Source organism: Acanthochromis polyacanthus, chromosome 1 (assembly GCF_021347895.1).
Source record: "Acanthochromis polyacanthus isolate Apoly-LR-REF ecotype Palm Island chromosome 1, KAUST_Apoly_ChrSc, whole genome shotgun sequence".
NCBI classification, from domain to species: Eukaryota; Metazoa; Chordata; class Actinopteri; family Pomacentridae; genus Acanthochromis; species Acanthochromis polyacanthus.
Window position 1 is genome coordinate 48,988,512 of NC_067113.1, and position 23,499 is coordinate 49,012,010.

A 23,499-nucleotide genomic window follows, 5' to 3' on the forward strand; every position below is an offset into this window, starting at 1 on the left:
TTGTCGAATGTTAGTATCTTTGCATATCTGGCAGAGTTTTAAACTGCTATTGCCTATGTTTCACCGCCATACCAGCAATCAGAACACAGCAGTTTAACTCTGCATGTGTTTGCTCTTCAGCTGTTTGTGAGGGAACCTGAGGAGCGACTGGGCGTGAAAGGAAACATCAGACAGCACAGTTTCTTTAGCAGCACCGACTGGAACGCTCTGGAACAACGACAGGTTGCGCCGCCCTTCAGACCAACTTTAGTAAGTACAGCTGGGTCTGTGTACATGCAACTCAATAAAAGAAGTCCAGCTAGATGTGTCCATACATTATCCTCATTATTTACAGGGAGTATGAAACCTGCACATGCTTAACATCATTTAATGAAACTTAAATACTGTTTACTGCAAATAATTAAAATGGTAAGCAGCATCAAAATACTGTGGCAATGTGATCATGTTACATGCAGGTATATGCGAGATTAGCCAATTAAATGATTAAAAGCTACTACATTTGTTATTCAGGACTGGAAATACTCCTCGTTTGTTGACCATAAAATGTTATGTAGTCAATCGCCACTACCAGCTAATGATCCGATTTTTTAAACCAGCAGGGTGGAAAGTATGTCCAACTATATGGCGTAAATCAGTGTGGATGAGGCAGAAAATAAAAACAGAGTTCTATGTTAGCTGTGTCAAAATAAGATGCCATAAAGCCACTTGACCGGAGCAATGTGTACCTACAGATAGAAGACATATGAACTTTAACCTGCAGGTAAAAGCAGCTGCTAGTGCTAGCACCGCTAAAGCTAGTCACCCTTTGTAAACCATAATTTACCCGCAAATGCTGCAAACTCCTAGCCTAGCCGCGCTAGACGCATGTTTCTGAAGGCACAAGGGTCTAGGGCCGCTCGACAGAGAGGGAGGCGGGCTAAAAGGTTGTCTATCAAATCACTCTGCAGCAATTGGGTAGGTATACAACCAATCAGCGCAACAAATAGGCTGACAGAGTTCCTAGAGCGCCGGCGGATTGCGGCTAAGTCCCATTAGCTTCCCAACCAGCGGAGCCAACTGGTACATTAAGGATTTGCCGTATCCCGTCGGCATAAGTCCAAATACATCTTTCTTGTCAATGAAACACTTCAGTGCCGTCCTTTGTTTATCTTTCAAGTTGAATTTTAGCTTCAAATCTTTAAGGGCTGTGGCCAAAGCCGAGTCGAAAAATAACTGTTTATTGTGCGCCGGTCGTTTCTGTCAGAATCGTCGCGCCTCTGTCGTCACTTCGTTACGCCCACCTTCTGACTCTACACTTCATGGTGATTGGTCCGGCCAGTTTTAGGAGAATCCAGCCTCGAGCCTTATGGAGGGTAACTAGACCCACCCTGGCAGAGAATTAAATTCGTTGCCGTGGGTTGTCTAGCGCGGCTAGGCTAGCAAACCCCCTCAGTCTGAAGAGATAACACAGCTCATCATGTGTACATCAGCTTTGTCAAAGGTTTCTTAAATTTCAATTTCAGTTTAATCCACAGGGAAATTAGCATAGAGTCAATGGAATGCTTTCTGAGTGTGTTTTTTCCCTTTACTGTTAGACTAGTTAACTTCTCTAAATGAAAATTTCCATTTAATCAACAGTGAAATTGGGAATGAGAAACATCTGTAATCACATCTTCTTCATATGACTCAGCTTATCAAAGTCCCAAATTATTTATTTGGCCAATTTACACAACATCTGAAAGAAATATCATTGAATAGCTGCTTCAGTAACGTATACTGTGTAAGAGGCAGTAGCACAAGTTTTGTCACTGATCAGCATTTGATGTGAGACTAAGGTTGTTAAAATGAATCCTGAAGCTGATGTTTTTAAGATCCACAAGGTAAAACAATACTAAAATATTAAGCAGAACTGCGAGAATGTAGAACAAGAATGGAGGCACAAATCAATCTGCAAATCAATGCTTTCTCAGTGACTTTCTAGTCTATATAAGGCTGCCATCGACAAACAAATGCATGAATGCGAATTAGTGACAAACCACTCAGTTAATTTTTAGTTTCCAAGGAGCATTATAAACAGGCGGATAAACAAGAGGACAAATCCAGCACTCAATTTAGACGGTCGCCAGTTCGCCGCGAGCGCCGGGAATGATAGGAGGTTGATGACATCATACAAAGTGGCTGCCTCCATGAAGAAAACATGATACGCGGTTCAGCTCGATTGAGCGGATTTGGACGGTCGCCGGGTCGCCATTTGCAATGTTTTTAGTCACAAATGGCGACCCGGCTGAACCGCGTATCATGTTTTCTTCATGGAGGCAGCCACTTTGTATGATGTCATCAACCTCCTATCATTCCCGGGGCTCGCGGCGACCTGGCGACCGTCTAAATCGAGCACTGCAAATCTGTTTGTTTATTTCTTTTAGAGACAATAGACATCCAGCTCTTTTAATACGGACCCAATATTGGATTTAAAAGGTCACTCCACATCCCTCTGTGCAGTCAAACCCAACTGATATTAGATTTAAGGTTGTGATTGGACCCGTATAGGTCAGGCTGAGTGGAAATCTGCTTAAACAGGAGGGAGGCCAAACTCATTTTGCCAGAGAAAATGAAACATGAGCACTCAGGATACCATTTTATTTTCCAGTGTCTACTCTAAATTCTAGTGCTGCAGGAGCCTTTTACTCTTTCAGCATGTAGTGACACCAAGCTGAGGTTTATATCTTAATGGCAAACATGTAAAAATGGCAAAGTAGACTAATTATTTGTGCCACACAATAAAATAACCGGCTAAGCTCTTGACTCCATTTTGCAAAGCTGCTCAGTTGTGTGATGTACATATTGTTGTGTGTATTAAGACATTTGTTCTTCTTTCATGCAGACGTCACCCAGCGACTGCAGCAACTTCGACAAAGAGTTTATCAACGAGAAACCGCGACTATCGTGTGCCGACCGCACGCTCATCAACAGCGTGGACCAGACGATGTTCAGAAACTTCTCCTTCGTTAACCCGGGGATGGCTCGCGTCGCAGCACGCTGACCGTCCGACCAAAAACCTACGAACAAGCTGCTCGGTCACAACCAGCACTTGAACTGTCACCAAAACAAAACGCACAGACTTTAGACTGAAAGTCACAAAACTCAACCGTATCCACAAACACGACGACGATAACCACTAAGAGGTGACCAGGGTGATGGACACAACTGTGACTGGATCATGAGCTTTCACACAAAACACACATTAAATATCTTTCAAAAGCAGCCACACAACAAATATGAAATGATACATATGAAAATGCACCTATAGTCAATTGTGATTCGTCTGCAAATAAGTCAACTAGAAGCAAAAGTGTAATAATAATAGTGTGTAATTGGTTTGTCATAAAACAACCCACATGTTGTACACCAAATATTCAAAAACAAAAAAATATTACTGGGGTGTGTTTATCAGTAGGAAATGTGCTTGTAATAAATTCATGGTGCCTCATAATACTCTACGAAGCTCCTGCCTTCAAGTAAAGCAAACTGCAAAATTTGGACACACCAAATTTGTCCTATTTCTTTCTTTGTTCCTGTGTACTATTCCATAGCATACCCTGATGTTTTTTGGGTACTAATGTTAAAAAAAAACACCTGCTCTGTGTAAATAACTGTAATCTAATTATATTGATATATATAGTGCCATCAGCTGGCTGTAGATCTGCTAATGTACCAGGGTTATTGTTTACATGTGTGTTCCTATTGTCTCTCAGGAGTTTTACTGATGATGTATTTAGGTCCCTGCATACTGTAGTTTCTATTGTTATTTTCATTGTGAATCCTGTACAATAAAGTGTATGTGTTTTTTTTTAGTCATGTCGTCAGTGTTTCTTCTAGTAAGGAAGAGGTCTGATGTGTCAAGATTACCATTACTCACCATAGATACTGAGAAAGTAAAATCAGAGGTGTTGACAGAAATAGCCATGTCATTTTTTCCTCTCAACTTTACCGTATGTTTTCCAAAGAACACTTACTGGAAAATGGTTTTATCAGTTAAGAAACATGACAATTCAGATTCAGAAAACTGAATTATATCCCTTACATGGCTCCCAAATGCATTATGTCTGTTTCTGCTCTACTCTACAACCATACTTGTTCTTTTAACTGCTTTAAAAGGACCAATTTAACTCATGATGCAGTTTCCAGTTACCAAAAAATTTGACTTTCAGCCCCTATGCTGTCACTGAAAGGTTGTTAATTCATCAAAATGACTTGATTTCATTCATGACGGTTGTATTTTAAAGGAAAAAAGGCCCGAGGATAATTACAAGAGATAATGTGTATGTATCATCAAGTCAAAGTCAAAGTCACCTTTATTGTCAATTCCTCAATATGTACATGACATGCTAAGAATCGAAATTACGTTACTCTCTCTTCATGCAACAGTAGACATTAAATAAATACGTCTACGGTTCTGAGATAAAAGAAATAGTATAAATTTAGAAATGTAATGTGCAAAATAAGATATGAAGAGGCACAAATTACGTAAATTACGAACTAGAGAGCAAAAACAGGTAAACTAAGAACAAGGAAGCAGAACTAGAACCAAGCAGCAACTAAGAACTAAGAACAGCAGAACTGAGTGAAAAAACATCATATATACAGTACAGTAACGGATGGATGGATGGATGGATGGATGGATGGATGGATGGATGGATGGAGTAATTAGGGTCTACTTTGCACATATAAACACGGATATTATCATACCATATTAAGCATTTTGTATAGGATTGCCTAAGCTCATAACTGCTTAGGCTATAATCTGTATACATTCCTCCAAAAATCATTAATTATTGGGATAATGCTTAACAGAAAAACATCTCTCTGCTATCATGGACATAGACATGGACTTTTTGACAAGACACCGAAAATGGCCGTCATGTCACAGATTCAAACCTAACAGTTAAAGACAGTGGCGTGCACAGACATTTTGAGGGGCAGATGCTCAGTGGAAAAAAGGGCACCTTATGCAGCGTGTAGAACCACTGGCTGCCTTAATGTAACAGCATGAGATTTGAAAAAAATAAATAAAAATCAGGAACACATTTTCTGTAAAGTCATTTATTTTAACAACTTAATAATTCCCTTTCTTTGTCTCTCTTGATGCTTTCCCTTCTGGGCATGTTGCAATTGGTAAATTAGATCGAAAACATCAAGACTGATTCCTGACATTAGGCTACAACAAGGCAGAAAGCTACTTTTTCTTTTTCTCATTTAACAAATAAGTCACAGCAAGTGTTGCCTCTACTTAAGGCAACAAGGCTACCTATTAGCCTTGTTTTATCTGTAAAACAAGGCTAATAATAAACCTACACAAACTAAATATTGAGGTATAGTATACTGATCATATGCTGTACCAATTCACCAAATAACATTGGTTGTGTGGTCAACTTCATCACGTTATGGCGATTAATTGATTATTATTATTATTATGGGTAGCCTGGAGCTTGTTAAGCAGGCGGGCAAAAAAGGAGAGAGGGTCTTCAGGTGGGTGGTTTCAGAGTGGCACAAGGTATGAGGTGTTAGACTTTCCAGGTTATTGGTATTCATTGCTGGATAACTCAAAAGGCTGTTGTACTATAGAGATCTGTGGCAGATAGCTGTGCTGTGATAGCTGTGGTTCTGAAATATTACAAACAGGCATAATAAATCATAATTACAGCCACAATAATAATAATTAGACTGAGAAATAACATAAAATGCACATAAACACAGCACAAACTGCAAAATATTGTGTATGGCTTAGCATTTCAATCACATTAACTCACATAACATTAGCAACGCAACCAGACACGCTGACAACTGACAACTTGATAAGCGAACAGCTAAGCTAATGTCCGTCACATAAAGGATCAATGACGATCAACAGATATCAATGAAAAGTGAATAATCACGCTCTACATTTGGGGAACACAGGACCACTCACCTTTGGTCATTTACAAACAGCAAGTGAAGGAAAATGCAACATGTATTCATCCGAGCATGTGCAGGGAAGAAACTAGTCAACAAACAGCAGCTAAAGAGAAAAACACGGCACTCGAGATGCGTTCAGGGACATTACGGAAAAAAACATTAACTTTCGATTAACTCAGCAAAGGAGGAAATGCACATAAAAACACAACCCAGAAAATATTCCAGTCGAAATATTAGGGCTTTCTAACACAAACAGTTGGCTAATTTGGCACGGTTGCTTAGCGCTGCATGAGACAGGCTACTTCACAACAGAGACAAATAATTGCACCGTGTGGCAACTGAGGCTTATGAACAATACAATTGCTTTAAGTGTTACCTGGTTGGTGGCTACAGTCAGGGTGGAGATGCCTGTGGACTGTGCAGCTGTTAGGAGATGGGGCAGGGCGAGTCACGGCCCAACAATGAATATAAGGCCTGATTTTGGTCCACCCCTGTGACAAACCCTGAAACCCACTTCATGCTGCGATTGATCAGATGTGCAGATCTGAGCTTCCTTCTCAAACTATTTCCTTCCTAACGAAAAAAACAAACCATAGATTATTATGTGGTTCAAAAAGCGCAAAATGATAGGATGTTGCCTAAAATTGTCATGTATATGTGGTTCAGAAAATGTCAGTGCAGTATGTTGTCACAATGGTATGTCATTCAAGAAAACATCAGAGTATAATATGTTGTCTAAAAAATTATAGAAGTCAGAGAATAATAGGTCATTGCACAAGTAAAAGTATAGTGAGTTTTAAAACTTCAAATTCTTATATGTTGCTAAAACACAACAAAAAGACTAAAACAAAAAATAGTGATAGTAATATGTCAATTAAAAAAGCCTATAGTATAGCATGTTGCTCTAAAAACTCCATAGTTTAGCCTTTGATCCACAAAACGTTGTTCTGTCCCGGCTGTCTGAAGTAGGTGTGGAGTGACACAAAAACAGGACAAATCCTGGTTTCCAGAGGGTTAGATGAGTATTTATTTGAAAGAGTAAGTTTACAACAACACAACATGTGAGCAGAAAAATCACAAAGTCTGTCTTTAGTTCAGCTGAAAATATTAGTTTTTGTCTTTTTTATTGACCAAACTTTTCAGGAAGTAGATGAAGAATAACTAAAGCTCTCATGTAGAAGTCCAACTTATTTTGGATCCTTGTGGAGAGTTTAGTCTTCATGCTTCACAGCAACATTCAATAAACCTAAAGCTTCCCTGTTGACTCATTGGTGGAGTTTGTTCCTGAGCATTTGAACCTAAATCCAGTGAGAGGACCATCTTCAGTCAGAGAACTTCAACACCTTCCATCGGCTGGACCAGATGTGGGATCAGCTTCCTCTGAACATCTGGATGACAGGAGAAAAGACAGAAATCAAACACAGTTCACAGAAATACAATTTATTCAGTTTAATCATTTTATAAAAGTAGCATGAACTTTATTAAAACTGGACAACATCAGTAATGAAAGTAAATGTTTTTATCTCATCCTATTCCCTTTCAGTTGTGGGCTTTGTGTATTTACTATCTTTTAATGATAAAAATAAAATGGGTCACTACTATCGTTTGGGCATAGAAAGTATTGGAACTAATGCTTGTTTGTTCACTCTGTTCCAACAGCTCACCTGTTCCTTCATACTGACAGCAGTAATCCCCTCATCACTACTGGCTCTGCCTCTGACACTAAATCACATTTTTAAAATAGTCAAACTTCTCAGCACAAATCTCCACTTTTTACAGAGCCGTCAGGTCAGTTTCATTAATGTAGAGCTGAATCATCTTACATCTCAGGGCTCTTCTCATATTGAGCAGGTCTACACCAGACTCTTCATTATATTCATTCTAATAATATTCACTCAATGAACAATCCTGCCTCCCACTCTGGACTCGTGGCTCTTGGCTGCTGCTTGGTACTGAAATCTTTCTTCTGACTCTGAGGGGCTACAGGACAAAGTTTCCCGGGTATGTGGTCGCATCATACTAATATTTAAATTATATAACGTTATGTTGCCGCAAGGGGACACAAGCCAGTGTCTTATTGTGCCGGTCCCAAGCCCGGATAAATACAGAGGGTTGTGTCAGGAAGGGCATCCGACGTAAAACTTTGGCCAAATCAATCATGCGAATCAAATGTATGACTTCCATACCGGATCGGTCGAGACCCGGGTTAACAAAGACCGCCATCGGTGCTGTCGACCTACAGGGTGCCGGTGGAAAATGGACGACTGTTGGTCGAAGAAGGTGGGGAGGAAGGTGTGTTCGTAGGAAGAGAGAGAAGAGGAACACCAAGAGTCTAGGACTGAGAGTAGGGACTTTGAATCATGGAACTATGACAGGAAAAGATAGAGCGCTGGTTGACATGATGCAGAGAAGGAAGGTGGACATACTGTGTGTCCAGGAGACCAGGTGGAAAGGTAGTAAAGCTAGAAGTTTAGGAGCAGGGTTCAAGTTGTTCTATCATGGTGTAGATAGGAAGAGAAAGGGAGTCGGAGTTATCTTGAAGGAAGAGTTTGTTAGGAATGTCCTGGAGGTAAAAAGAGTGTCAGATCGAGTGATAAGCCTGAAGCTAGAAATCGAGGGTGTGATGTTCAATGTTGTTAGTGGGTATGCTCCACAGGTAGGATGTGAGCTGGAGGAGAAGGAGAAATTCTGATTGGACCTTGATGAAGTGATGCAGAGCATCCCTAGAAGTGAGAAAGTTGTCATTGGTGCAGACTTCAATGGACATGTTGGTGCAGGAAACAGAGATGATGAGGAGGTCATGGGCAGGTTTGGTATCCAGGAGAGGACAGATGGTGGTTGACTTTGCAAAAAGGATGGAAATGGCTGTAGTGAATACTTTCTTCCAGAAGAGGCAGGAACATAGGGTGACCTATAAGAGTGGAAGTAGGAGCACACAGGTCTACATCTTGTGTAGACGGTGTAATCTGAAGGAGATCAGTGACTGCAAAGTAGTGGTAGGTGAGAGTGTAGCCAGTCAGCATAGGATGGTGGTGTGTAGGATGACCCTGGTGGTGAAGAAGATGAAGAGGGCAAAGGCAGAGCAGAGGACCAAATGGTGGAAGCTGAAAAAGGAAGAGTGTTGTATGACTTTCAGGAAAGAGTTGAGACAGGCTTTGGATGGTCAGGAGGTGCTTCCAGATGACTACAGCAAATGTGATCAGGGAGACTGGTCGGAGAGTACTTGGTGTGTCATCTGGAAGGAAAGGAGATAAGGAGACTTGGTGGTGGAATGAGGAAATGCAGGAGTGGATCCAGAGAAAGAGGTTAGCGAAGAAGAAGTGGGACACTGAGAGGACTGAAGAGAGTAGACAGGAGTACAGGGAGATGCAGCGTAAGGTGAAAGTAGAGGTGGCAAAGGAAAAACAAGGGGCTTACGATGACTTGTATTCTAGGTTGGACAGTAAGGAGGGAGAGACTGATCTGTACAGGTTGGCAATGCAGAGAGACAGAGATGGGAAGGACGTGCAGCAGGTTAGGGTGATAAAGGATAAGGATGGAAGTGTGTTGACAGGTGCCAATAGTGTGATGGGAAGATGGAAAGAGTACTTTAAGGAGTTGATGAATGAGGAAAATGAGAGAGAACGAAGAGTAGAAGAGGTGACTGTTGTGGACCAGGAAGTAGCAAAGATTAGTAAGGATGAAGTGAGGAGGGCATTGAAGAGGATGAAGAGTGGAAAGGCACTTGGTCCTGATGATATACCTGTGGAGGTATGGAAGTGTCTCGGAGAGGTAGCAGTAGAGTTTCTGACTGGGTTGTTCAACAGGATCTTAGATAGTGAGAAGATGCCCGAGGAATGGAGAAGTGTGCTGGTGCCCATCTTTAAGAACAAGGGAGATGTGCAGAGTTGTGGCAACTACAGAGGAATAAAGCTGATGAGCCAAACGGTGAAGCTATGGGAAAGAGTAGTTGAAGCCAGACTAAGGGCAGAGGTGAACATCTGTGAGCAGCAGTACGGTTTCATGCCAAGAAAGAGTACAACAGATGCAATATTTGCTTTGAGGATGTTGATAGAGAAGTACAGTGAAAGTTAGAAGGAGCTGCTTTGTGTCTTTGTAGATCTGGAGAAAGCTTATGACAGGGTGCCCAGAGAGGAACTGTGGTTTTGTATGAGGAAGTCTGGAGTGGCAGAGAAGTATGTTAGAGTGGTGCAGGACATGTATGAGGACTGTAAGACAGTGGTGAGGTGTGCTGTAGGTGTGACAGAGGAGTTCAAGGTGGAGGTGGGACTACATCAGGGATCAGCTCTGAGCCCCTTCTTGTTTGCTATGGTGATGGACAGGATGACAGACGAGGTTAGACTGGAGTCTCCATGGACTATGATGTTTGCAGATGACATTGTGATCTGTAGTGAGAGCAGGGAACAGGTGGAGGAGAAGCTAGAGGCATGGAGGTTTGCCCTGGAAAGGAGAGGAATGAAGGTTAGCCGCAGCAAGACGGAGTATCTGTGTGTGAATGAGAGGAACCCAAGTGGAAGAGTGAGGTTACAGGGAGAAGAGATCAAGAAGGTGGAGGATTTTAAGTACTTAGGGTCAACAGTCCAGAGCAACGGAGGTGAAGAAGCGTGTACAGGCAGGCTAGAACGGCTGGAGAAAAGTGTCAGGTGTGATGTGTGATAGAAGAGTTTCAGCTAAAATGAAAGGAAAGGTTTACAAAACTGTGGTGAGACCAGCCATGTTGTTTGGTCTGGAGACAGTGTCCCTGAGGAAAAGACAGGAGGCAGAGCTGGAGGTAGCAGAACTGAAGATGCTGAGGTTCTCTCTGGGAGTGACCAGGATGGATAGGATCAGGAATGAGTACATCAGAGGGACAACACATGTTAGAGGCTTTGGAGATAAAGTCAGAGAGGCCAGACTGAGATGGTTCAGACATGTCCAGAGGAGAGAGAGTGAATATATTGGTAGAAGGATGCTGAGTTTCCCACTGCCAGGCAGGAGGCCTAGAGGAAGACCAAAGAGGAGGTTTATGGATGTGGTTAGAGGACATGAAGGTAGTTGGTGTTAGAGAAGAGGATGGGGCAGACATAGTTAGATGGAGGCAATTGATTCGCTGTGGTGACCTCTGAAGGGAAAAGCCGAAAGGAAAAGAAGATATAATGTTATGTTTTACCCCACAATGACACACAATTAATTGATTTGATAATTAACTTGAATGGTGGTTTGCAAAGTTCAACAAAGTCCGTATCCGTTTCCTCGTCCTCATTTGTCGTTTCAAACCGCAGCTTTAGTGAAAAAGTTTCCAATTTCTGCACATTCGGCTGCGTCTGTTTCCAGAGCTTTCCTGTTTTTAATTCTTGCCTTTTCCACACCATCCTTGCTCTTCCTGTTTTCCACCTTTCAAAACCTCTGACCATGTGCACCAATGTGTTACGTCATGGTATGTTTGCAAAAAAAAAAAAAAAAAAGAGCTGTCAGTGGAGGCGGCCCAGGAACAGTGGTAGCAGCAGAATGATCAACCCAGTGACTGAACACCGGCCCTCGCTACCCAAACATCAGACCGGCCCAACGGGAATTGTCCTGGTCCTCCCGATTAGCCACCCCGAGCCTGCTTATAGATATAGGGACTATTCATCCATTCAAAAGTAGTTACATTGTCCTATGTGGAGTAGAATCAAATCTTCAACTATATATGAATACTTTTTTAGACAGTTTTCTTTCATATACAGTCTGTGATTGAGAGGCTACAGCTGAACTTGCCATTTTAAAAAACTAAAATTCCATTAATTTCCATTGAATTGATGACATTTCAGAGTCTGACGTCGCAAATTAAATCTCTCTAAATAGACATTTTCCAACAGGATTCTCATTTTTGATGTATTTCATGTTTCTTTTTGTACCTTTTAGTTGGTATTTGGATGATGCAGCATTCAAAATGCATTAAATTGATCTCACCGAGGCTCTGTGAAGTCCAAAAAAATCTCAGATGTACCAGACGCACTGCAGTGGCAGACTATTTGTCATTTTTCAAATAATTTTGCTTAATAATTTCTTTTGTTTGCTGGTTCAGAACATACATTTGAAAACAGACTTTACACAGACCCAATGAAAGTATCTGCAGTAGTTTATACGCTGTGTATGATAACCTGCGTTTTTATTATTAGGCTGTTCATTTTCTTATCCACTGTGTTTGTATCATTAATGCAATAATGAGACTACTATAGATAATACTGCATTATTTTTTTCAGTGTCAGACTGTTTCTAAAAGCAGATTATAGGTTAGCGAATGAGCTGAGGTCCAATTTACTTCCTGCAAAGCTTGATGAATGTTTGTCCCAGTAGCAACGTGTCAAAACGGCAATAAAAGCCGTCAAAGTTTGGCTTACATTTATACAGAGAAACTTGTGTTTATGGCTGATTTCTGGAAATCAAATTAAATCATCTGTGTCTCAAATGTAAAAACAGTGGCAATGCAGCAATATGATTGACCATGCTGGGATTTTTACTTTATTTACCCAACTGGATCGCAATTACAGCCCAGTGAGAAGCAACAAAATTGCCCTAACACTTTTCTGTACATTCACTATTTATAAGCGTATTCAACTCTAAATAAGACATCTTTAAAAGTGCTGTGTCGGCTTATTTTCAGCTGAGATTGATTTGAGTTTTTCTTTCACATTTTGAGACACCGTATAATGAGAACCAATAAATCCCAGTTAGCAGCATGAGAGTGAAAACCTTGCTTTATATTTAGTTTCACCACATTTCATTTACACAGTATTCACACCCCGACAGTCAGAACAAACAACCGAGCTGGTCTCAGATGATTACATTCCTTGTGTTGGACAGGTGGCACACACACAGAATGGTTTTACGATTAGAAGTGCTTCAGGACATCATTGAGATTGAGAAGGTGCTTGAGCACAAACACAGTTTTTGACTCTTCGCTTACAGAAATTACATGTCGATAGTTTTATTTTTTTTAAATACTTGGCTTAGAAACAACTGGATGGCTATTGTGCAAACTGAGAGGAAAAGATACTTCATTATGTTGGTAAATGTGATCCGTGAAAGTCCAGCAGGGCACATTTGTCCTGGAGAATCCTCTGTAGTGCTACTAAAAAGATGTAGTTAACGTCACTAATTGTATTTCCTTTTTTTAATGTATATGATGTATCTGTTACGGTCGAGATAACCTGCATAGGTCACTGTAAAGGGCTTGATTCTGGCCCAAACTCCTCCCATATAGAGGACCGATGCAGCCAAAGCAAACAAATAATTTCCCTCACACTTAACAGTCTGCTACTTCTAACATGTCTGTCTGTGATGGCTCATGGATTTCTTTACTCCATCAGGTGAGCCACAAGCTTTCACTCAGATTCGATGTGGGGTGTATTCTCAAGGAGGCATCGTGGTGCGGTTGTAGAATGATCGCAGCGTCCGGCTTTTCATCGGCTCCCCGTCGTCCCGGCGGCGCTGCTCCGGTTGAGGTTGCGGCTGAGCTGAGGGAAGTGGACGGTCGGCGTTCTGGACGTGGGACCGTAGAGGCCGAGGTTTCTGGCCGCCGCCGATTTCCTCGGCTGTTTCACAGAAGGAAAAGGGTTGTAGATCTGCTGTTTGGGGGTGGAGGTAGTGGAAGATGAGAACGCCGGGGTGGACGGCGACAAGGAGATGTGAGATTTAGATGAGGAGACAGAAGAGAGAGAAGGAGTGGAGGGGGAGCATGTCTTGTAGAAGGTGGAGGAGGAAGGAGTGGAGAGAGTTGATAAACCGTTGGCTGATGAGGAAGATGGGAGGCGGGATGTGGAGTTTAGGGTGGAGGTTGCGGGAGGAGAAGAAGATGTAGGAACAGGAGATGTGGATAGAGTGGAGGGTGAGGATGAAGGGTTGGAGGAGTGGTGAGGAGGAGCGATGGAGGGAAAGTGTCTGTCAGAGTTTCTATCTGAACCTGAGGAGTCGGACTCTTTGTGTCGGCCTGATGGGGGAGGTGGAGGGAGAAGAGGGACTTGGACTTCAGGTTTGGACTCGGCTGATGCGTGTTCTTTGTTTGATTCTAGATTCAGAGAGTCCAGCTGCACCACCACCTCAGCCACCTCTGCTTCTTTTATCACATCTGAACCCTGTGGAGGTTCTTCACTTGCTGACCCTGCACCGGAGGAATCAGGAGATGGCGGCACCGAGTCGTCGCTCCACTCCTTCTGCTCATCGTCTTTCTTATTCCCCTCATCCTTCCTCTCCTTTTCATCCTCCACTTTCACTGATTCTTCCTCCTCATCCTCCCTTTCCTCTGAATCTCCAAAGCCCAGCTGTGCTCGAGCCCTGGCGATGTTCCTGCGATGCTGCCGGACGTGAGCTCGCCAAGGTGACCCGGCGCCTCCCGCCGAGCTCCCTGGAGATCCGGTGCTGGTGGAGGGCAGCGAGCCGCAGCGCTGCCTGCCTGGGGAGCTCTGGCCCTGGGAGAGGGAAGGAGGTCGGGACCCCGGCAGCGTGGAGGTGCAGCCTCGGGGAGCTCCGCGGGGTTTCCGGCCCAGGAGGAGGTGGTTGATCACTGAACTGGAAGGGTTGAGCTGGGAGGCCAGGACTCGGGTGGCAGGACATTTGTCTGGAGGGAGGATGAAGGTGGAGACAGAAAAACATATTGAAACAGGATTATTATGGAAACACGGTTCAGGTACCAACAGTGTCTAAACACAGAACAACGAGTCTAGAATATAAGAGATGCCTGAGGTGGTTATTTAATGAATGTAGGTGAAAGAAACCCATTTTTACAGACTTGCTCTGATGTGATGTCATCAATTTTATTTGTCTGATTTATTCTTTTTTTTAGTAATTTATTCATTTACTTATTTATTTTGATTGTTCACTATAATTAATAATATTACTTTTATTATTTTTAACAATTTTACCCTTTATTTGTTAATTCTCTTTATTCTTTATATTTCATAGGACATTTTTGGCATTTTTACAATTTTATTTCTTTGGTCTTCTTTCTTTTAGTTTCGCCTTACTGGCTAAATGTTGCTCAGTGGTCTGTATGAGCAACCAAATTATCAACAAATATCTTTTCTGAGTTCCAAAAATAACATCTTAAACTAATTTTGTCTGACTAAAATCTTGATATTACTAGAAAAAAAAATTATTTATTTATATTATTAGAAAGGGAACTCTTATCGTTACATATGAAAAAGTGTACCTTCTAAATATGTAGCAGTACATTTAGAATAATTACATCATAATTTTCTTTTCATATTTAAAAAGGTAAAGGTTTATATATTCAATAATCAATACACCGATCTTAGGAAAAATAGTCCAATTTTCTTGAGAAAATGGATTTCAGATTTTCATGCGCTAGAAGCCAAATTCAACAAAATTCTAATCAAAAAAGACTTGAAATATTGAATTTTATGTGTAAAGAGTCTCGAAAAAAAAGTTTTACATTCTTAAATAACTGCTGGAAAATAATAAGCTTTTACAGGATTTTTTTTAGATGCACTAGGATTTTAATTAGATTATTACTTTTATAATTTTCATCAATAAACATTCTGTCAATGACTAACTGCTAATTAAATCAGCTTTACACTCATGACAGAAATGATGCAATCATCCAGCAGCTGAGAAACAAGAAGCTGTTTAGAGCAGCAGACACCAGGGGGCGCCACAGCCTCTGTTTTACTGAGACCTGCAGTATTTAATGATTCCTCGTCAGTTATATAATGTGTACAGTAAAGTAAACCATGTCAATATAAACAGGACTTTATAAAAGCTGATTACTGTCTTTATGTGACCGATGATTACAGTGGAAAGAGGAGCGACTGTGTGCGCAGATGTTTTGAAGGAGGAAAACATCAAATCTCAGAGTAATACTGTTACACAAGCCTCACAAATCAGAGGTTTGCATGAGACGGAGGAGCTGCAGGAACAGAGAAAGAATCTATTAATGAAGGTTAGTAAAAGCAGTTGGCCCGAATCTGAGAAAAACTCCAACATGCAGCTGAAAAAACAGGAATCATTTGCAAAAATCAAATATAATTGGAAACACCTGTCACTGCACAAATGTATTATTTGGTTAAATGAAACGTATACTAATACTCTCCCAAATTATAGATGCATTAAAAGCAAAATTGTCACACTTCTAATTGCAAAATGCTGTAAAATTGGATGACTATATATAATAGTTAACATTTTAACACAGCTAAATTTTTATGCAATTTTGATCAATGCTTTAGTTATAAAAACAGTGATTTATGCATCTGCAGTCATGACAGGTGTCTCCAAATAAATATTTAGAATAAATTACAGCTGGTTTATTGGGTTTAATTATGCAATTTCCACCCGCAACCAGAATAAACCCACCACCGGCTGCTCCGGCTGCAGAATTCCCTTCACCAAACACACCGCTGTTTAATGAAAAATTAATCAGATTAATGCAAAGTGTGGCACCAGTTTCAAAAATACTCTCAAAATGCTTCTAAACATGGACTCTTCTCCTGCTTCACAAAATGAATCAGACATATTTAGCATTTTGAGAGCAAGTTATGAAGCCAGATTTTGCGCTTTATATCACTTTTTATAGTTGAATAACCCATAAAGAATGCAGTATTTTAGATTTTTGAGGAGTTCTCTGAGCAGATTTCCAGCGTTTTCTTGGGAAAACTGGTTCAAACAAGCATTTAATCTCAACAGAAAAACTTTGAAGCCATGTGTTTGAATTAGCGCAGTTATTTTCTTCATTTAGCGTAAAATTGCAAAAGTTCATTTGGAAATCTGCTGTGGGACCAAACTCAACATGACCAGTAGTTTAAAGCCATTCAATTACTTCAAATCCATCACCAATAAATCCATAAAAATCATCAAATAAGCCCCAGAAGTCCCAGTTTCAGATGCAGGTTTGACACCAGTACCGTCGGTGCTGTGGTCAGAACGGTCGCTGTGTTTGTTGAAACCCTCCTGAGGAACCCCTGGACTCGTGGCCACTTCAGTTTCAGGTCCTACGAGTCGCACAGCATCATCAAACATCCGGATTTGCGCTGAGCCCGTCTCTGTCCACACGTCTTCATTTTTTTTCCATGTGTACCAGCTCATTAGTTTTTGCTTTGCTAATGATTCAAAGTTTAAAGTTTAAGCCCTTTTCTGCGGCCATTATATGACACTTGCAAACATGTGGGAATTCATAAATAAACAAAGGCAGAGAACTTTTAAATCTTCTCTATTACTGGGGTCTATCAACGTGACCCCCAGAACCAACTAGGAGGTTTGAAAGGGATGTTATCTGTAAAGAATATGCAAAATAACACCATTTATCTGAGCTAAAAAAAAGTGTAAAAACAGAGGGAAATTGAGTTGGATAATCAATTCTGACAGTTCTTGAATTACTCATCTGTGACATGCCGTTTTGTTGGGAAAATCTAAGTTTATTTGAATGAAAATCACTTTGTCCTGCATGTCTTATTTAAAAATTCACCAAAAAATAACATTTCTGCTCACTAGGTTCTGTGAAAAACTAACAATTCTGTGATCCTCGGGACAACAGTGAAGCCATTAGCGAGTCAGCTGGGACGAATAGTAATGTGATGAAAAAACAGGGACTATTCACTTGGAATGCAGGCTGTGTTTATAGAGCACACGTATGGAAAGAGAAGAAAACATAAATGGTCTAGTCCAGTACTAGCAACACCATTAGGCACTGTACATGTTGGTTCCAAGTTATTTCAACTTTCTTTGTTTAATTGTTTATGGTATTATGATTTTGTTATACCATTAAAAAAAAGACATTTCTGAGTTCTCTGTACTTCTAGTCATGGTTGTTCTGTTTCCATAGAGGTGCAAAATGACTCCACAGTGAGCAAAATGAGCAAAAATCAGCCAGAAATGTCAATGAAATACATTATAAAATGACAGAATCTCTAAATTATATCATATATTTTGTTGTAAAATGTAAATTTTATACATTTGTAAGCAATAAATCATCTTAAAAGTGTGTCTTTTGATAACATTTAAGTCTCTCTCTACCTATATGCATTCACTGGTGGATTAAAAAAATGACCTTTAAGCTACTATCACTGCTGCTCTTTTCCTGCTCACCTGTGCGTATGTAGAGTTGCATAGCCTGCTGCTGCTGCCGCCTCTTGATCCGGGCGTACTGCTTCTTCAGGGCGTAGATGTCGGTGCTCATCCTCTCCATCATCATGCTGTTGATGGCAGCCTGATGCTCGGCTCTCGCTCCTCCAGCTCCTCCTCCTCCTCCTCCTCCAGCCCCTCCAGCTCCCACTGCTCCTGGGCTCATCTCTGCGATGTTCCCCTGCTCGGCTCGCTGGTCTGGAGGCAAGAAAACAGCACACAGGTCAGGGAAGGATTAGACGATTATTTCTATCCCGACAATCTGGAATGTCTTCAAAAGTGGAACCAGAGCAAAGGAAAGGTAGTTACGACAATGTGACCTAGAGCTATGATAAGTAATGAAGCTGAACAAGCATGGTTTGATTTATTTCATGACTGTGTGGATTAAGATTGTGACGGTAAATAACCTGGACACACGCAGCACACGGATAAGATAAATTCTGAATATTAAGCAATACAATCGACACACCGATATGTTTTTTTTTGTTTTTTGGCTGATACTGATGATTAGTTATCAAAAAGACCAGCAGCCTATTCTTGTAACTGATTTGCAGTAAAAAAAATAAAAATGTGAGGAAACACAAAAACCAACATAGATTTTCTTGCTTTCAGTGCCTAGCTTTTCCACATTTATCCGTCAGAGTAGATTGGCTGGTAAAGAAGTACTGGGAGCATATTTTAAAGTCGCCAGTGTGTTTGAAAGGCATATTTTAACAAAAAATAAATGTACTTTTTTTTTTATATATATATATATATATAATCACCAAAATCACATCAGAGCCAGAAATTTCAAAAACAGAGAGAATAGTTTGATTTTTGACTGGGAAAATAATCAAAACCTAAGCTTAAAAGTTGTGATATTTAATCCAAATCATTTCGTCTTATGTCTAATTTAAATAAAATTTCTAAAAATTGTTGAAAAGAGATTCACAGATTCGGTAAAATACCAAAAATTCTACTGTCCTTTGTGTAATTGTGAAGACATCAATGACTCCACTGCAATCAACGGTCACATAACAGAAATTCTGGGACTTTTTGGCTGAACTGCAGGCTGTATATGGAAACAAACTAAAGATATTAATAGTAAAATATCTATGTTATGTAGAGCAGCCATTTTTTCCCAGCATTGATAAAACCTCGTGAAAAGGCTGTGCATGTTATTTAAATTTTTATTCAATTTTTGTCAGAAAAATAATCAGAGAAATTCAACATTTGTCTTTCTTTTTTCTTTTTTGTGATTTATGTCATTCTAACCGTGTCATACTGCACTGAAATTTTCATGGAAGACTTGAGGACGGTGAAAAATGAGCCGACTGTGAGTGAAAATGTGACAGAAAGCAAAAGCATCCGGAGGGTTAAAGTATTTTATCCGGAATTGTTTGAAAATAGCGACACTGATAATTGAAAAAAAATGCTGAATATCAATCTAATGCTGAGCCGCTTTCTGAATTAATGCTTTTTTGAGTGCAGTTTAAATAAAAAGACTGATTTCTTGCAGGTTTTTTGACAGCATGATTGCTTTCGTGCCAACTGAACGGAAAAACTGAAACTGAGAGATTCAAGTGATTTCAGTCAAATGCTCCGGTTCAAAACGCAGAAGCAAAATACACAAATCAGACATAATCCAATGTGCCTTTTTTAAGCTTTTTAAGCTCCTTTTCTTTCTTATTTGCTCCCCGAGTTCGACTTTAATCAAAATCAGCTGACCACGCGAGACATTAAACTAAGCAGCAGCGAGAAAAAAGCCTCTTGAACAACAAAATCTGTGGATTCTGTGTTGTTTACTTACACAGAATGTAACTCTACGATGTACCGTATTCTGCTCATAACTGTGGACGTTTAGAGTCTATTTTCAAAGCCTTTGAATCAACAGACTGAGTCACACTTTCCTGCTTTACGATGCTTTCAGATCAAAGCAGAAAACAAGGTAAAGTGTGTTTTGTTGAGTTTTTTACTTGAGTGAATTCTAGCTTCCCTGAGTGATGAAAGCATTTTTTTCCATCACCTTTTCAGCAGCTCTTCCTGCTTTTGTGCACCATAGAACACTTTTTGGAGGCCTGCTGCTCTGCTTTGTTGACTGCATCTCCACAAACTGACTGCGTTCGTGATTTGTTGACGTTCTTTTGCTTCTCCAAAATAACGAGCGACGTTTCCCCCTTTGAAGCGGGTCAAGTCGGCTGGATCTTCTTAGGTTAAATGAAAGTGCACAGATCTGAAGCCCTCTTTAAATCTCTCCACAGTGTGACAAGTGCTGCTTCAGATCTTAGCCAATGTTTTTCCACTAAATCCCTCGGGCTGTTTTCGTGTTAGTCGCTGAAGGACGAGGAAGCGGGGATTTGTCTGGAGGAAACAGATCAGAGACTGTACTTGGAGTCAAATCGGGGGCAGATCATGAGGATCTGGGGCAGAAGTGAGTCTAGAGACGCTTGGCGCCCGACTGTACTCTCTCTTTTTCAGCCGTGTGGGCTGTTTTATGTGTCTGAGCCGACCTTTCAGATGCTTTTGGTATCTCTGCAGCTCCGGGGCCAGCAGGCCACCCAGGGGCCCCAGACAGCCGAGCGCCGTCACCACCGAATCTTCGTCATCCATGTCGGCGTCGTCATCGCTGTCCCAGCTGCCCAGACCACCACTGGAAGAAGATCATCACCACTACTATTATTATCACTTGCTCCCATTATCACCACTTAAAAATTAACTTTTCCAGTGAATATGCACGTTGTTAAATGAGCAGTTAGACGTAATGTTTGTCAAACAGGTGCTTCAAACTACATTCTGGACTCTTGTTGGTTATTTCATCTCAAATCATCAGCAGCCTAATTTGCTTTAAACTTTTAAGCATAAACTATAGAAAATTCAAATTGTGTAGGGGAATTTTTAGATTAATATATCAAGTGTTTTCTGAGATAAAACATATAGAAATTTTCCATTGATCCACTTATAGCACATTCTTTGTGCATTGAAATTTGATTCTTTTTGAATAACAACATCTTAAAACAATTAAAGATAAAGCCCAGATATTTTCACTGCTATTCCTGCTTATGTAATTGATTTGGCATCTGCAATAATGGACAAATACATCAAACAGCGTCTGATTACGGGTGAGTTGAACTATGAAAAACTAAAAAAATGATCATACAGTGACATTTTCTGAACTACGTGTAGCTGCATGTCGAAACATGTATGATGCTTTTAATCTGAAAAGAAAGCTATTTTTGTTGAATTTCATAACTGAGCAAGTATGACAAGTTGTGGCACGAAAACAAAACTGTTGTTAAATAGTCTAATCTCAGTAGAACATGGTTCTGGAGTTTCAAAATGGTTCTTAAAGGGTAGTTAAGAACATATATTGGACATATTTTAACTTTTTGGACCCCATTTTGCAGACATCAATCTTGGTTTGGAGGAGATTTTTCATGGAGTGTTGCATTATTTCTTAGGGAATTATGACGAGAAATAACAGTGAAAAGTTGTGGTTTTTATCCTTCATAGTTCCTGATAGCTTTAAATTTTAATGTGCAAAAACAAAAACAGAAAAATACTGAAAGTGGGTTGGTAGCTCTTTTCGTTTTTAATTATCTTCGAAAGTATTTGATATGTGAAGCTAAAATTCACAAATATCGTAAATATCCACATTTTATGATAGAAAAAAAATCAGATCAGAAAGCAGAAATTGTTCTAAAAATCCCATTTACAAAAACCTTTTGGATTTTCTTGTTTTAAAGTGGAAATAATGTGTTTTTATTTTAACTAAATGTTGATTGCACATGGAACTGTGATAGAATAATGACACCATAAGTGTTCAGACAGTCTCAGTTTTACTACGCAGCTCTGTCTGCCAACAGGTCGGACATCTACCAGGAAATAAAGGTTCAATTTACAGTAAAAAAAAATAACCAGAATAACTGGAAACTCAACCAGGCAACAGAAAAGAGACCCATTGTTGGAGGAGGTAAAGATGACAAAAAGTGACGAGTGAAGCTCCAGGACATGAAAGGGTTTGAAACTAACATTCAGCTGGCATTATTTCTACCAGATCACTAGAACCTGCCTAATTCCTACTACAGGCAGGTGCATTACTTTGCTTTTGTCACAAAACTGTGATCTGAGTATGTATTTTAAATTAGGATTCTTACAGTATCCCTTCATACACCTCCCAATGGACACCTTAACTATAACTGTTTCATTTCTGCTTCTATGATTATATTTTATCCATTTATCTTCCTTCTCTCACTACAATTCTCTACCTAACCATCAAAGTAAAGAGCACATACGCCTTAAAGGTTTTCTGATGTTTCCCATAATACAGTACATGTGGGGCCACCATCTAAAATCCTTAAAGCAGCATGGATTTATCAGATACTCTGCACAGTGACTACTGTTATTTCAGATCCATAGTCGGGGGTTATAGATTTAACTTGCTCATTCAGTTAAAGGATCATATTCATCCAAACAACCTGTCTGCTCCTGCACTCTCTGCTACCACATGATGGAGAGATGGGATGGTGGGTTAACAAAGGGGGATATATTGTGATCACTGTGCTAACAAAGTCAATAGCACCAAGCCTTTTATTGCCTACTGGGTAACAGCCAGAAAGGTAATCAATAGCTTCTTTCCTCAGTCTTATTTCCTAAGTGGTATTGATCATTTGTGTCCTGTGTTGCTTGTAGTTGAGAAAACAGAAAGCAATCCAGTCTTAAACAACAAATGACCAGCAGTAATACGACTTAGAAACGTTGGGTAGGTAAAGTTTAAGGGCTGTCTGTTGCCACTTTAACCGTCTGAACTCCAAAACATGCCAACAGGTTACGAAGGCTTGTAATCTTTTATAAAATGCCAAAATTAGAACATTTGTCAGAGACAGAAAATGTGATAACAGAAAATATTATTGGATTTTCAATTTTTCAAAAGGTCCTTGAATAAATGATCAATGATGTGCTGTTCTGTCAGATTTTTTTTTAAAAAGTCCAAATCTAAGCTTGACATCATGATATTTCATCAGAATGATTCTCCGTGTCATTCAAAAAATTAGCCAAGAAATAAAGTATTTGCACTAAACAGATCCTGCGAAAAACTAAAAATTCTGCACTCCTCAACACAACCAAAAAGCCATTAGTGATATGATCGTGATCAGCTGTCAGGTGACAAAAGTTCTTAGAGTTTTCAGACAATGAAGCATACTTGATTAATAAAATAAATGCAGCACGGCTCAAAAAACGGTACACAGAAGAGCATGTTGTTGGACGATACATACAGCATGGTGAAAAGTCTGTCTAAGGTTGATCTGCAGAGTAGTGAATGAAAAGCTTGTAGAAGCTGTTAAATATTGAATAGGAGTGATCAAATAGCCTCTCTAGAGCCTGTGGAGCTCCCATTTTTGCAGCATTGATAATGCTGGCAGACAATGGAAAAAGGTTTGCTCAGTTTTTGCAGTTCTATTTTGTAATAAAAGCAATTTAACCTTATATTTTTTAATA

At 40.1% G+C, this 23,499-nt stretch overlaps 2 protein-coding genes across 4 annotated transcripts in view; one reads left to right on the plus strand and one right to left on the minus strand.

The window, feature by feature from the left end:
* Nucleotides 1–3,830, plus strand: part of prkcq (protein kinase C, theta) — a 33,771-nt gene extending 29,941 nt beyond the window's left edge. For both annotated transcript variants that reach the window (XM_022222064.2, XM_051954880.1), the window contains exons 17-18: nucleotides 121–249; nucleotides 2,861–3,830. In XM_022222064.2, coding sequence (XP_022077756.1) covers nucleotides 121–249; nucleotides 2,861–3,019 — 288 coding nt within the window. In that variant the 3' untranslated portion in view covers nucleotides 3,020–3,830. The remainder of the gene's footprint in view (nucleotides 1–120; nucleotides 250–2,860) is intronic.
* An 8,802-nt stretch (nucleotides 3,831–12,632) lies between these two features.
* The window catches only part of tbc1d30 (TBC1 domain family, member 30), a 36,248-nt gene continuing 25,381 nt past the window's right edge, over nucleotides 12,633–23,499 (minus strand). For both annotated transcript variants that reach the window (XM_022213128.2, XM_022213131.2), the window contains 3 exons: nucleotides 20,514–20,653; nucleotides 17,989–18,222; nucleotides 12,633–14,509 (listed from right to left, as the gene is read on the minus strand). In XM_022213128.2, coding sequence (XP_022068820.2) covers nucleotides 13,356–14,509; nucleotides 17,989–18,222; nucleotides 20,514–20,653 — 1,528 coding nt within the window. In that variant the 3' untranslated portion in view covers nucleotides 12,633–13,355. The remainder of the gene's footprint in view (nucleotides 14,510–17,988; nucleotides 18,223–20,513; nucleotides 20,654–23,499) is intronic.